The sequence below is a fragment of the Aspergillus uvarum genome (assembly GCF_003184745.1).
Source record: "Aspergillus uvarum CBS 121591 unplaced genomic scaffold BO82scaffold_89, whole genome shotgun sequence".
Lineage (NCBI taxonomy): Eukaryota > Fungi > Ascomycota > Eurotiomycetes > Eurotiales > Aspergillaceae > Aspergillus > Aspergillus uvarum.
In genome coordinates this window covers 77,481-92,540 of record NW_020291386.1, presented here as the reverse complement: position 1 = coordinate 92,540, position 15,060 = coordinate 77,481, and the positions used below count along the sequence as shown (strand labels likewise).

The 15,060-nt window shown below is 51.3% G+C and overlaps 2 protein-coding genes across 2 annotated transcripts; one reads left to right on the top strand and one right to left on the bottom strand.

The window, feature by feature from the left end:
- Window positions 1-670: 670 nt before the first annotated feature.
- Window positions 671-3,087, bottom strand: BO82DRAFT_347511 (OSTA/TMEM184 family protein; the record flags this gene model as incomplete). Its single annotated transcript, XM_025633793.1, has 7 exons — window positions 2,712-3,087; window positions 2,584-2,601; window positions 2,476-2,529; window positions 2,337-2,424; window positions 1,266-2,279; window positions 872-1,212; window positions 671-818 (listed from the first exon to the last, which is right to left on the bottom strand). Exons 1-7 carry the CDS (start codon window positions 2,816-2,818, stop codon window positions 671-673), a joined length of 1,770 nt encoding a protein of 589 aa, XP_025486468.1. The 5' UTR covers window positions 2,819-3,087.
- Window positions 3,088-3,389: 302 nt separating this feature from the next.
- On the top strand, window positions 3,390-13,341 carry BO82DRAFT_426505 (putative fermentation associated protein (Csf1)). The gene is made up of 3 exons (XM_025640363.1): window positions 3,390-3,623; window positions 3,678-3,713; window positions 3,769-13,341. Exons 1-3 carry the CDS (start codon window positions 3,568-3,570, stop codon window positions 13,262-13,264), a joined length of 9,588 nt encoding a protein of 3,195 aa, XP_025486467.1. The 5' UTR covers window positions 3,390-3,567; the 3' UTR covers window positions 13,265-13,341.
- The last annotated feature ends 1,719 nt before the right edge of the window (window positions 13,342-15,060 follow it).

The window sequence follows — 15,060 nt, the reverse complement described above, 5'->3', positions numbered from 1 at the left end:
CAGACAAAGAACCAGCAAGATAAAGACCTGATGATTTAACTTCCTCCCCGAGACCCAAACACAAAGACACAAAGAGACTAACTACAAACTACGGGATTGCTTCAGATAGAAGCTCGAGCATCAGCCATTTCCCTTGGACTAATGAGGGGGCAGCATGAGGCAGAGGATGTGACGGTCGTGGTGCCATTCCTGTTGCCCTAATCAAATGAGGCACACCAATAGCGGGGAAGCAAAAGTCCCTTTCCTTCCCCCCCCCCCCCCCTCGTCCTCGCCAGCGTGTCGGGCTGTCGATCAGCCATCATTGATGACCATGTCAGTCCTCCTATCAATCCTGGAGAAAGCGTGGTGGGCGCGTAATGGCCGGCCGTCATTTGCTGGGCGACCAACCAGCAGCCCGAGTGACAGGAAACCCCGTCACATCGTCACTTGCTGGGCTCGTTACGCAAATGCCCCTGACAGAAAAAAAGAGCGTGGCTTAATCAAAAAAGCACATGGCTCGGGTACACTAGCCTCCTCCTCTTCAATCATCGTACAAGCCCTTTATCTTTATACAGTACAGCTTTCCTCCATATCACATAAATAAAATGATCTCGAAACTATTTCCTGGCGTTTTCCTGGCGCAATCACCACACATGCAACTTCATTGGTCATAAAGCTCGCTCTTCGCTACCTACCGGCTCCAAACATTGTCTTCTTCCAGGTCCCCGTAGGCCCAGCCCTGTCTCCTGGATTCCTCTTCCTCATCATTTGCCTCGAGGTGAAGTAATGCGTGAAAGTCATCGCCATGCCGTTCATCGACCGGCTCGCCCGTTGGTCTCCTACAGTCGATTGTTAGTGTCATATACCCTTCGCTAAAACAGAAGATACATACTGGAAGTGCCGGTGTTCGGGCTCGACCGTTGTGGAGCCAAAAGCCCTCTGCGCCAGCTGTCGTTCCTCCTCCTCAGCCTTCTGATCCTCGACAACCAGATCCACGATTTGGCTTGGCTGAGAGGCGTAGGAGGCCGCGGAGTTGGCTCTCTGCTCAGCGTAGCTTGCACGCGGGCTGCGAGAGGCTCCTGCGCTACGATGGTTGTTATCGCTACTAGAAGGGCGCGGCTTCTTCTGCTTGCGGGATTTCTTTACGACCCCTGATGTCTGTCGCTGTGGTGAGGCTCGCTGACGTGCGAGGCGCTGCTCTGCTGGCACCTCGTTCGCGGTGATCACGGGGTACTGCTCCAGTCAGCTGACCACATCTCCTCGGTGAAGGGGGTGAAGGGACCTACGTTCCAATCCCCAAATTCCAATGCTCGAGCGTTGTTGAACAGCCTCTCGTCATCTTCATCCAGGGTTGTCTCCTCCATCTCATTGTGTGAATGCATGCGACTCAGCGTGCTACTGCGTCGGTCCCGGCTGCTGCCTTCCGACCCGGCCAACAACGGTGTCCGGCTGTTGATTTCCCCAGGGGTCGGGATCCAGTACTTGGCTTTACCACCACGTTCATATCTTAGACCATGCATCACACGCCGGACACGCGAGTCAGATTCTGCATGTGCGATGATGTGGTCACCTGAATCGAAAAGACGGTACTCGTAATTGTCACCACGTATCGTCATCTTTGTATCCTCAATAAGATCACGGACTCCGAATGCGTCACGAAGCGCGAATTTGACGGGCATCCGGGCGGCGGAGATCGTCGAATCAGCATAATCATGCCAGGAGAAAGCGTACCAATGCGTGAGAGCGAAGAAGGGCATCTCAAAGCAGATCAGGCTGTCTTGAATGGCAGCCGCAAGGTTGTCGGGTGTGTAGCCGGCAACCCCGTTCGATAACGCTCCCAGCCATTGCAGGATTGACAAGAAGAAGCCCTGCCAATAAGATGCGAAGATAATAAGCTTGACACACAAGAACTTAGGCACCGGACGAAATGGCGCTAGATCATTATGCAAGCAAACCCAAAACATGGCTAGAGAATAGAGACTGACGGTAACGCTAACGTTGTACACAATGCCGGTCCACAGATACCCGGAGGTCAGGCCTAGGTAGCCCTCCTGGTAGGTATCGGTCGCTTTCATTACAATAGATATGATGGCCAGAATAGGTTTGAGCCAGGCATACTGAAGAATTCCGCGTTTGACGGTGAGAAAGGTCTGCGGGTCAGAGATGTCGACTTTGGGTAGTATGTGGTTGAGGGGCCAGGCATGTTGGACAGGAGGTCGTCCATGGGTCATGATGATCAACGACCGTTCGCCGCCGAGAAAGTTGATAAGCAACTGGAAGAACGTATAGATGGTAAATGCCTGCCGAATATGCTGTTAGCCTGTGACGATGGGAATCACCAGAAGACAGAGATCTACCTCATAGACATCACGGATCGGATCCAGCCACATTGCTGCTTGTAAAGATATGATGCTGGCCCATGATGAAACCGCGTATATGGGGACCCTGAGCTCTCAGTCAGCTCCACTCAGATCCGAGGCCGAAGCGGATACACACATCAACAGTATACGGACAACATAACGCTGGAGTAATGGTTTTCGATAGTTTTTGCTAACGACCGATCAGCGCGCGAATATAGAGATATGAGCGAATGTAATAGCGCACGTTTGGAGCCATATGGACCTGTATTGCGTGAAGCGATTAGCATCTGAACCATGGTAATGATATCTGTCTGCCTGGGGGTCAAAGGGGGAGGGGGGAGCATTGGAGGACGGGGAGGGGAGTCTTCTTACAAGAGAGAGAGCAGAGAAGCGACCAGCGAGGATACACCTGCGACTATCACTACAGCTCGAGCTAGACTCGAGCCTGTCCCACCGAAGGAGGAAATGGTGATGCTCATCGTCAACAAATGTCGCGGTTGATTGTCCGCGTACGCCTATGTATGCGACCACCGCCAAAGCATTCCGCAAGTCAATCCCAATGATGTTTCGAACAGAGCATGATCCGGTCAACGGGGTGAGAGATGGAATAGTAATCAGAAATCTTCCAGCGATTCCTTGTAGTCGTCAAACAAGCGCCCCTCGCATGCCTGATGGTCAGCAGCCAGCAGTGGTCGTGTGGGTGTTGTGCGGTGAGAGAGAAGTTGCGTAGACGGATGGGGACATTCCTTATCCATCACTGGTTCCCCGTCCCGTCATTGCTCCTCTTCCTCCTGGCCAGCTCCTCTTTTCCCCCCCGACTCTAGGAAGACACCGCCCAGACACCGCCTAGACTAAACTAGTCCCGTCTAGCCAGCCCACCTCCCACTTCGGGGCAAGCTCCTTTCTGCCCCCTACGTACTCCGTACTTTCGATTACTATTCCGTTCGTTCAGTACAATTAACTACTAGTACATTCAATCCAACTACCTCAATGAATTTCAGTTTACTGATTATCCTACTCCATACCAGGAGTCGCAGTCGCTAAATCTCACCGCACTCAAAAGCAGACTTTCAGGGCTTTTCCGTTCATGGACATCTAGCTTGAATCCTTATCCTAACCGGCTGTGGGACATTTGTCCCTGCTTGGACTCTGCCGCGGGCGCATCGCATTGCCTGTTTTGCGGCGTCACCATGTCCGCTGGTGGTGAACGGTTTTGGTGACTGCGAACATGGCCGGCACAAGTTTAACTTCTTTATCCCTGACCCCGGATCCAAGCTTCAATTGGTTGGTATCATCGATGCAGTAATTCTCTGCTCAAAAAAATAACAAACGGTATAGGTTCTTCCTACTGGAACTCATTGTCTCCTGTATTCTGTGAGTGTTCGACCCGTGCGATCGCGGAGACCGGGCTACTAATTACTTCACCAAGCGTGCTCTTCTTCCTGCTCTACTTCAATCGACTGTTCGCAACCCTCGTCTCCTACGGCATCCGCGCGTATACCTGGCATTACTACCGCGCCTATGTCGACATCCGGGCCCTGCAGATCTCGCCCCTGGGCGGGAGGGTTTTCTTCAAAGGTATCCGATACCACGGTGTGAACGAGACTATCTTTGTACACGGGGGGTTTATTACCTGGCACTACTGGAAACGCACCGTGAGACGGACGGATGTGGCGGGCCTGGATTGCAATGATCGAGCAGCGCAAAGAGAACATGACGCCGGAGTCGCGGGCGATGCCGATGGCAGAAAAACAGACAGTGGGGAACAAGGCGGACCGAAGAATGCGGATTCTCTTCCTTGTCGCATTACCGCAAAGGTCTATGGTCTCGAGTGGTTCATATACAACCGGGCTCCTGCCTACGAGGGCATCTTGGCGGGATTCGATCCATCGAATTCGTCTTCTTCGGCTACCAAACCACAATATCCCGAGAGCGACACGCTGGATCCGAGCTTAAAGGAAGGTGATCTGGATTCATCCGTGGCCGGATCTGCTCGCGCCGAAAGCCAAGGGAGGCCAGATACACCTGGATCGCAGGGCACGGCTGGGTCGGAGCAGGAATTGGGGGATGGCATAGTACGGTTCCTACGACTTTTGCCTATAAGATTGGAATGTGACAAGGGTGCCATTGTCATGGGAAATGAGAACACGAGATCGGTTTTGACGACCACTTTCGACAGTGCTACTGGTTTGATCGAGGCCTGCAATGCTGGCGCGCTCGACTTGTACCGACAGGTGTTCTCCTTCAACTTCAGCCACCCGGTGATTCAGATGCGTCCAAATCCAGACTTCAAGCAGAACCAGCTGGCTGCTGCAAAGGGTCTTGGGTCGGCCGAAGAAGACCAAGCCGGAACGAAGCGCAAGCGAAATCCTATCTTCAACTACAGGCTCCAGAAACGACGAGTCTGGCACAGTATCCGTGATTTGATACCCTACTTTCAAACGTCGGTGGAGTCTTTTCATGTGCATCAGAAGCATGCCGATCCTGGACCTAGGAATTCCATCGATTTGGGCAGTGATACGCGCTGGGTTGGACTTTCGCGATACCTGGACGAAAGCGCGCAAGATGACCACGAGGAGTGGAGCCCTGTTGAGTATGGTCGATTTTCGACGATCCTTGACAGTCCTGGAATGTCTGTAGCTTACTACTGGGACGTTCCAGGGTGTGTCAAGGCCTTTCCACCTTCGGAACTGTCATCGCTGCCGGATGCGACATGGAGAATCAACAGAGCCCCGCCTCCAGAATGGGGTATAGATGTCAAGGTCAATGGCGGCACTATCAACTATGGCCCCTGGGCTGATAGGGAGCGAGTCGGTCTGCAAAATGTGTTTTTTCCAAATGCGTTTCGGAGCCCGGAGCCGTCCGAACCTCTGAACCCTGGAGAGACAAGAAAGACCACATTGTTTACTTTAAGAGTTGAGATTAATGATGAGCTTACACTGCGAATTCCTACTAGGGAGCCATCGAAAGACTGGCAATGGAAAGGCCGTGCTGATACAATAAGAGGTGTTTCGAAGCTAAAGAAACAAAACAGTAGGAGGCAGTCGCGTGGCGCAGAAGGAGAAAAAGGTCATATTGGTCCAGATAGACGACCTTTTGGGTGGTTGTCGCTTCGTGTGGCTGGTGACTCAACGATCCGCTACAGCATGGATATGTTAGCTTCTACATCAGGATTTCAGAGCCGGCTTGATCTTGACCTCCGAGAGACTAAGCTGATGTCCAGTGTCAATCACGCCTTACTGTGGCAGTGTCCAAGGCAACTGATCGCTTGCGACCTGTCCGTTCCTCTCTCCTGGAATAGCATGCGTACCTGGAAATTCGATATCCACAGCGATGACATGGAGCTGTTCTTGCTGCGAGATCATATCTTCCTTATCACTGACCTTGTTTCCGACTGGGCATCCGGGCCACCTCCGGAGTATAGCACATTTGTCCCCTTTATCTATCAGATGAGCCTGTCTTTCTCGAATTTCCAGTTGTTCCTGAACGTTAATGATATGAACATCGTCAACAATCCGTCTGACTTGGATGACAATCGCACATTGGCTATCAAGGGCAATAAGATGACCTCCAACATCACCATCCCCTTGAATAAGTATAGACCTGAGGAAAATGCTATTTCCTTCGATGTCAACTTGGGGAACGCTGGTATTGACTACTTGACCCCCGTTTGGGATACTATGCACGCTTTTCTAGCGAATAAATCCACTGCCGCACTGGAGAAGCTGACTATCGACGGCGTGTACAACTATTACCTTACTACATCTTCTGAATTGGTGGATACGCTGGTTCTGAACGTTGACGGCTTTTCTCCCAAACTCTACCTCTTCGGATTCCTGGTTCGGTCCTTCATGACCATCAAAGAGAACTACTTCGGCGAGGAGATGCACTTCAAGACGCTAGAGGAATATCAGGAGCTCGCCTACCCACAGGAAGACGCCGGAACCCAGCTTGGGGCCAACCCTCACAGGCAATCGAATGACCTAGACGTGATTGTGCACGTCACTGTTGATAACCCCTACGCTCTTCTTCCCGAGAACATCTATGATCAATCGAACTGCATCAAGCTTACCGCTGCGTCCTTGGAGGCGGATTTACGATTCACAAACTATTACATGGATTTACATTTCTCTATTGCACCGCTAAAAGCAGCCTTAGAATCAAGCAGATCCGCGAGCCCGCCTACCGTATCAGACACGCAGCTATTCATTGACGGCGTGTCTGTTTATGGTCATCGTTTGTTTGGTCTTCCCCCCGCAGAACCAACGTATGTTTGCAACTGGGACTTCGATATTGGCCGTATCATCGGGGAATGTTCGACGGATTTCCTTGGCTGCTTGACTGGAGCGCTCAAGAGCTTCGACTTTTCATTCGACAATGAAGAGAACGCACTTCCGCTATTAAATCCGTTGCAGCTCCATGATGTTACTTTTCTACGAGCCAAGGTTGAGGCCGTTCATATTTCCATCCTCCTGGAACGGGCAGCTTTGGTCTTGAGTACTGGTCTCGTGACAACGAATTTCAATGATTGGGCGAACACGAGGTTTTCAAAGCGCATGAGCCTACTTGTTCCCGGCCTCTCGATTGCTGCCATTGACTACAAGTTCATGGAGTCGTCTGGAAGCTTGCCTGACCAAACCGTAACCCCTCTTGCTCTGATCGAGTCTACTCTGAATCTCAGAATGGTGCAGCAGAAAGCAGATGCCCGCGGAAGCCGCAAACTACAGCAGGAGCATGTTAAGCTTCATGATCAAAGAACACAACGCACCCCTTGGCTAATCTTTGACTGGGAAGACATTGAACCTCGCTCACTACAGGTGGCTGGGGACGAAATGTCTTCACCTACAATTGCCATACCTACCATGCCCGAGCCAGTCAGCAATTACCGCAGTGTTACCGGTAGCACGTCCTCATTGCGCCGGCTCTCGACAGCAGGAAGCAACCGCAGCTTTAGGAGCTTTTTCGTGTCGTCGGAGGTATCGAGTGTGAAGAGCGGCCGCAGAAGGCAACCCTACAGCTCTAATTATGTGGAATCCCCGCTCGCAGAAAGAACGAATGTAAATTCTTCTCAATCAACAGTTCACGGCAGGAATGCCAATCGGCAACGCGCTGGCCAAGACTATTCTGAGGCTGCTTCAGTTGGAATCGATGATGCATCAAGCCCCTGGTCTATGCCAGCGTTTTCCCTTCACAAAATAAAATTGGATACTTCCCAATTACCTCAACGACCTGCCTCGCGTGCTAACTCAGTACAAAGTGACTATGCTGATGTCAAACTTGGCCATCCGTTCTCTCCTGAAAGTAACGGAACGACCCATACAAGTCTCGCTATAGAGTTGCCACTTGGTATCAGGGGCTTCTGCTCTCCTGAATTTCTTCACGTCGTGTCTGCATTGGTTGAGAAACTGCAGCCGAATCACCCGAGCGATATCATTGACTCTCTCCAAAAGGACATTATTTCAGACATCGTGGCATATGAAAAATCGATGAAAAGCCCGCGGAAAAGCACCAGCATTGCCATCAGGGCCCCTTACTTGCTTGTCAAATTAGTGAATCCCGACTCTGGTGTCACTGATGAATTTAGCTTCCGAGACGAGTATAGCATTGTGGTTACGCATTTGAAAGCAGAAATTAGGTCTAAGACCCAGAGGCGAAAGGGAGACCTCGTCGCAGGAGTCGATAAGAGCTCCACCGTACATGCAGCTGCAGACGGCCTTTCGGTCTCGGTGCAAGGCTGTCGCGCTGATGCTTACCAGGAGAAGGCCGAACTGAGCTGTGTCCTTGGCGACATAAACTTCTGGCTCGTGACAGGATCTATACAAAGGTCCAACTTCCAAGTCAGATCTTTCGAGACTGTGACTTCAACCAAGTCTGTGGAACACCTTGCTTCCCTAGTCCGCAGAACCACAACTATGATCGATTCCATGGCATCGTCTTTCAAGCATAGCCTCTCTATTGGTGAGAAGCGATTGCGTTACCTCGTCTGTTTTCTCACACAACAGGCGGCGAACATCCCCGATCCCTCTTTTCTCGTCCGTATTTCATATGTGCTTAGAGTTGCGCGAACGCATTTACGGCAGCATGATTCATGGAAGATCATATCTCGTCTACGCAATGTATACAAGCACTTGCCACCAGCCCAAGCCTCTGAATTGACCCAAAAATGCTTGTATGGAGATTTTGAGCTTCCATCCAACGCTAAAGATTTGGTGCTGTCAAGCTTCGACCAGTGGCGAGCCTGGGACCTGGCGCACGTCGAGAAGAGCTACGTGATGAGAAGCGTATGGAATAGTTCTGAGTCTGATACCACAGAGACAGCGACTGCCATGCTCTTTTCTTCGACAGTGAAACATTTCCGTGTCTCCATTGATCCTGGCCCAAGGGAAAGTGATTTTAGAATACAGGATCTAGCAACAGCTGTCTCGTTGAATGTTCCGAATGATAGCCTATCGGCTGAGGATCAAGACCAGAAGGATCTGATTGTTGTGCAGTCTTACTGCTCGTCTTCCGGTCTTCGGTTACGGTGGGAGATCCTCGACCTTGTGGAAGGGGTTCTGAAAACCATGTCTACAGTGACACTTGAGTCTGCGCCACCGGCACCGAGGCACGACAATGGCCCAAAGAAACCCATTGAATTCCAGCTTGTTCTCGGGGCTGATCTGGGCTCGATAACGCTTGATGGCATCAACGTCAAGCTAGCGCTGGCTGGAAAGTCACTCAGAAGCTCACTCGTTCATAAATCTCCGAGCTTCGGGATTTCCGAAACGACAAGCTTGTTGTGGAGTGCTAGCGCTTGCTACTCTGAGTTATCCAGCAATTCGAAAGTACTAATGATGTGGAAACTTTCGGACCCTCATATGTATGGTTCTCGAGTGTCGGAGGAAAACGAATCAGGACTGAATAACGAGTGGATGATCGCTGCGTCCTGCAGGAAGCTTCGCTACAACATGAAAGAGGACCCGCTCAGCCTGGCACACATAGCTGATCGACTCATAGAGGACGAGGTGCGATTCGTCTACGAGCTTATCAACAGCATGGAGTTCCCGGCACACCAGCAGGGCCCTGTAACTCCCACGAAGCCGGTCCGCAACATTTTCCATGTCGCAGTATTTCTGGACGACTATCGGTTGAGTTTCTGTGTATTACCTTCGCTGACTTATATCATCTCTGGCGAGGTGGCGCGAACCTCTATAACGCCCAGACGAGGGTCCAAAATGGAGATAGACTTCGACTTGAAGAGGAACCTTCATACTTTTCTTTCGAATGAGGGTGGTCAATGGCACTCTCTCTCGGCACTCGAGATCCCTCCGATCAACGGCCGGATCATTGCCGATCTCTCGCCCGGCCGCACGGAGATGGAGGTGGATGTCACCATTGAAGTGATCCATCTCGAGGCCAGCGCCGTGCGGAGTCTATTGGGCGCGCTGACAAGGCCAGAAGTCTCACATTTCATGGGTGATCTCAAACAAAGTGTGGACACCTTACAGGTTCATCTTGACCATGTCCTTGCACTCAGAAAAGCTCCGCCGCAGCGGAAGGACTCCTCAAGTGACCACATAGTCCTCTACAAAGCGCGCATGACCATGGCAGGAACCAAGATTCATGCGACAGCGCCAGCGCTCAACGGAAACCATTACTCGGCGGATCTAGACATTAGACTTGGGATGGTGCGCCTGCGCCTGGACAACGGCTTGGACGCCGGACACCCGATGGAATATCCTGAGTTCCACGTCGACTCTTCGAACCTAAGCTTGGATCTGAAGAAGCAAGATGTATCAAGAAGCCGATCCTACTGCAGCTTTGTTGTTGACGCCAAACTACAAGGAACATCTATGCAGCGAAGCAATGGCGAGATGAGGCGGGTGTTGCATTTGAGCAGCACGAAATTCAATGTCGATCTATTCCCTGAAAGCGCTGCGCTGCTAGTTGACTTAGCTGCCCATCTCCAAGAGCGCATAAAGACCTTGGACCTCTCCCACGAAGTCAAACGATTCAAGAAGCTACGGCGTCGGGGGCATGCAGAACCGGACCGAAAGTCCTTGGAAGTTCCTCGGATACAGGTAGATGATGCCGGTTCGTCCGATGAACTCTTCAATGCGATTTATTCCTTGGACTTTCACAATATTCAGCTTGGGTGGAACATGATGACAATGTCTTCTGCAATACCAGAAAACAAGTTGGCTGACCTGGTATTCTCCATCAAACGGGTTGAGCTGTCAAACAAGAAGACAAACGCTGCCAAGCTTCGGATTGAAGACATGCAGTTACAGATGGTACCAGTCCACGGTAACCGGCAGAAGCGCACACTCAACTCGGCTCTATTGCCGGAATTGGTTTTCAACGTTGCATACGCTTCCGTGGGTAAAGAAGTCCGATTGGCCTTCCAGGCTGCTGGAAAGTCATTGGATCTGCGAGCTACCTCGGAGTTCATACTTCCGGCCAGCATGATACGTGATTCGATTGCCTCTGCTGTCCGGACAATAAGGGAGGCGAACAACATCCTTGTTTCGAAACCATCTGGAGATAGCGTGAAGCTACGTCCCATCTTTGGAAACAAACGATTCCGCTCTGTGCTGATCGACGTTGACTTTGCTGGAGCCACTGTATCCCTTCAAGGGAGGCATACAGAGGATCAACAGACAATGCTGACTGCAAGTCTTAAGGGAAACCAGCTTCCTCAATCAGGATATGGTCAGTATGTTCATGGAGATGGCGTGGCCACAGCGACTTTCAAGGCCCCAGGAGTGGCATTGAAAGTGCTATTCGAGGATAATGGCCGTGAGGACCCGGCTCTTAACGCGGAATTGAAAGTTGATGCGTCCACGAACGTGCTTTATCCTAGCCTCGTTTCGTTGATCAAGCAGGTAACAACGACTGTAAAAGAGGTCATGGGAGATCACCCAAGAGCCAGACGACCTTCGAATGCGGTTATGCTACAATCGCAGAAGCTGATGTCAGAAACCCCACTTGCAAATACAGATCCGGGATCCATTCTTGGCCGTTGCAAATTGAATGTTGGAATCTGGATTTGCAGGCAAGAGTTCAGCTTGAGCTGCCAACCCATAGCTCGTGTGGCAGCCACCACGCAGTTTGACAGCGTCTATGTCACAATTAATACAGTGCAATCTGACGAGCAGGAGCGGTTCTTAGCTCTCCTGGTGGCTTTCAATTCCTTACAAGCATCGGTGAAGCATGTCTACTCCAATGAATCGACTGCGAGCTTTGAAGTCAAGTCTATGGTCATGTCCATCATGAATAGCAAGCACTTGGGAAGCTCAAAAGGCATTTCAGCTGTTCTTCGAGTCAGTCCCATGAACGTCGCACTCAATGCAAAGCAGGTGCAGGATCTTCTGCTATTCCGCGAGATTTGGTTCCCGTCCAGCGATGAGATAAGCCCCAAGCCTGCTTTTCAGTCGCAATCGCAGGACACGCAAGCCTATATCGTCCAGAGGTACCAACAGGTTGCAGCAACCCCTGCCTTCCCTTGGAATACCACGATCGCAATTGAGAAGCTGGAAATACAACTTGATTTGGGATCTACGCTGGGCAAGGCGCAATTTGCAATCAACGACCTCTGGCTGTCGACCAAGAAGACGTCCGATTGGGAGCAAATCCTTTGCGTCAGCTTCCACACAGTGGGTATTGAGAGCAAAGGCCGGATGAGCGGACTGGTTGAACTACAGACCTTCAAGATTCAGACCTCGATCAACTGGCCCCACGACCAGCAAGACAACACAACTCCACTCATCCAGGCGTCCATATCCTTCAGCCAGCTGGATGTGAAAGTCTCCTTTGATTATCAACCTTTCCTTATCGCTCATATCTCTCGGTTCGCGTTCTTCATGTACAATGTTCGCCCTACGGCCGATGCGCCCAACGAGCGGCTTTTCAGTATCCTCGATGGAGATCAGGTGCAGGTGTTTTGCACCAGCATGACTGCCTCCCAAGCCTTGGCTCTATTCCAGGCTTGGCAGCGACTCGTTCAAGATAAGCAAGCAGCGTACGAAGCATCTCTACAAGACATCGAGCGGTACCTGCAACGGAAGACCTCCGTGTTTTCGGAGAAGACCGAGACAAGCTCACGGGAGATCTCCAAGCCTGCTAAGGAGGAAACGGAAGAAGCACCCATTTCACTGCATACCGGAGTTGTGGTCAGTATTAACGTGGTCACCATGGGCGTCTTCCCGCGCTCATTCTTCGATAATCATGTCTTCAAGCTGGAAGCACGGGATGCCCAGGCTCGGTTTGATGTGTCACTCGACCAGGGCAAGATCCATAGTGCATTGGGTCTGACCTTGGGTCAGCTGCGGGTTGCTCTATCCAACGTTGTTCGTTCCGGCTCCATGGATGCGGACGAGCTTCTACTTGTCAATGAAGTTGGCAATCGTGTCACTGGATCCCGAGGAGGCACGATCCTCAAAGTGCCGCGACTTGTGGCTCGGATGGAGACCTGGCAGGTCCCAGGATCCCACCAGATCGAATATATCTTTCAAAGCACGTTTGAAGGCAAGGTCGACGTCGGATGGAACTACTCCCGCATCAGTTTCATCCGGGACATGTGGGAATCGCACTCGCGCGCGTTGGCCTCCCGGCTCGGTAAGCCGCTGCCTCCGTCCGCAGTCCGCATCACGGGGGCGCTGAATGCCGACGGGGGCGGTGGCGATGGCGACAAGAACGAGTCGCAGGAGAAGATTACGGCGGTGGTCAATGTGCCGCAGTCGAAGTATAGCTATGTGGCGTTGGAGACGCCGGTGATTGAGACGCCGCAACTGCGCGACATGGGTGAGGCTACCCCACCGTTGGAGTGGATTGGGCTTCAACGGGACAAGCTGCCCAACATCACTCATCAAATCATCATTGTTACCCTTCTGGAGCTCGCAAAAGAAGTGGAGGATGCATATGCAAAGATACTGGGGTCGTCGTGATGCCATGCAGCTTTCCCTTACATGGCGGAGGTGCTGTGATGAGACGTCGAGTCTGTGCGTGAACCGGTGCTGGTTTTACCTATCGGTGCTGGGCTATTAGTTGTGGGGAGAAGGACGTGCTTATTGGTACGTGCCTTTTGCTTAGGCAAACACTTTAGACTGTATGTAGAACTTTTGATATCTCTAGCGTACATGTAATGTATATACTATAGCGAAAACTAATGAGTGTTGACTTGCGAAAGAAAAGAGATGTCCCACATGATGACTTGGTGGCTATTGATAGAACAATCCTGACCTGCCTGAGGCACCGACACAAGTCGGAGGAAAGCGGCACAAGGTGGAAGACACGGATTGTGAGGGCAGTGGAACCACCGACCGGCCGGGCAGGCTGTAAGATCATGGATGTACAGTACGGTTGCTGTAAGGAGGAGTACTGCTGCATCCAATGTACCCAATGCATGCACTCCCCGCCATCCTTAACACCGCCGCCCAATTGTCCGCGAGGCGGTGAACATGGAGGGGAGAATTTGCCTGTCAGCGACGAGGGGCATTACCATACCATACCGTATGCTACCTACTACCCTGTAGCTAGAAATCTCCTGCCTCATCCGAAACAATGGTTACAATGAACTGACCTACATCATGAATGCATGAGTGGTAGAAAGCAGTGTGTCAACCATTTCCACTGCCTGTTCGCCTCCAATAAGACCCCTCCCTCCCACCTGATACACGATGAAGATTTTCCTTCCGTGCTATACGTCAGACCAGCAGTCAGCGGCAAATCAAGAGGCTCCATCGACCCAGAATCCACGGTCCAACCAGAGCAGACAGCTCCGAAATCATGATATCAACCCCAAGCCTGCGGTGGTTTTTCCTTGCCACCCTCGGGAGCGAAGCATCCATTTTGTGTCCTGAACCTCTGGGTACGTCGGGAGTTTAATTTGTGTGAGCAAGAAGAGCAGAGAGTAAAAGCACAAGAGCTGAGCTGAGCTGAGCTGAGCTGAGCTACGATAGCTCAAGTACTGTATGTAGCAGTGGCAGCTGATTTGTAGAGGGGAACTTGTAACCATGGTCTGCTCTGATCCTTGCTACAGGAGCGACTCTATCTACTCGTACAGTGTACAGGCAGTACTGAAATAGTCACGGGTAAGCAAGTATAGCCAGCCCAGTCCGTTCAAGCCTGTGGGGAGAAGATAGGGAACTGCCTGAATCTCGGGTTTTACAGTGATCGAACGGTCAAGGTGACGCCCTTCTTTGTGTCATTTCCAATGACAATCATATCAGACCACTGGGAGAGTAGTTTTTCTTTTTCTTTTTCTTTTTTCTTCTTCTCTGACTCTATCAGTGAGTCCCTTTTAATGGTCCAAACTCCATGGAATGATGGAGGACAATGATGATGGCAAGAGAGCGGGCACCCAAATGGGATAGGATACAGTGGTACCAGTACGGTATCAATTACCAACCGATCAGTATTATTACCGCCTCGTGGTGGGGGAACCACCACCCACGTTGCTCGGATCAAAACGGTCACAAAACGAGGGGCCGGGCAAATCTCCGTAAAAACCAACAGTAAAAAAAAACGCACATCCCAGATTTGAAATCGGCCACAAAAAAATCCCACCAGCAAAAAAAAAAAATACTCTGCAAGCCCCACCAGCCGCCCTCTCGCTTTCCTTCCCTCCCTCTTCATTTCCCCTCTTTTCTCCTCCTCTTCCCTTTTCCCTCTCTTTTTCCTTTCCTCACCTTCCGCCGTGAAGCCATCGTTCTCTCCCTCTGTTAAAGGAGTTTCTTCGCAC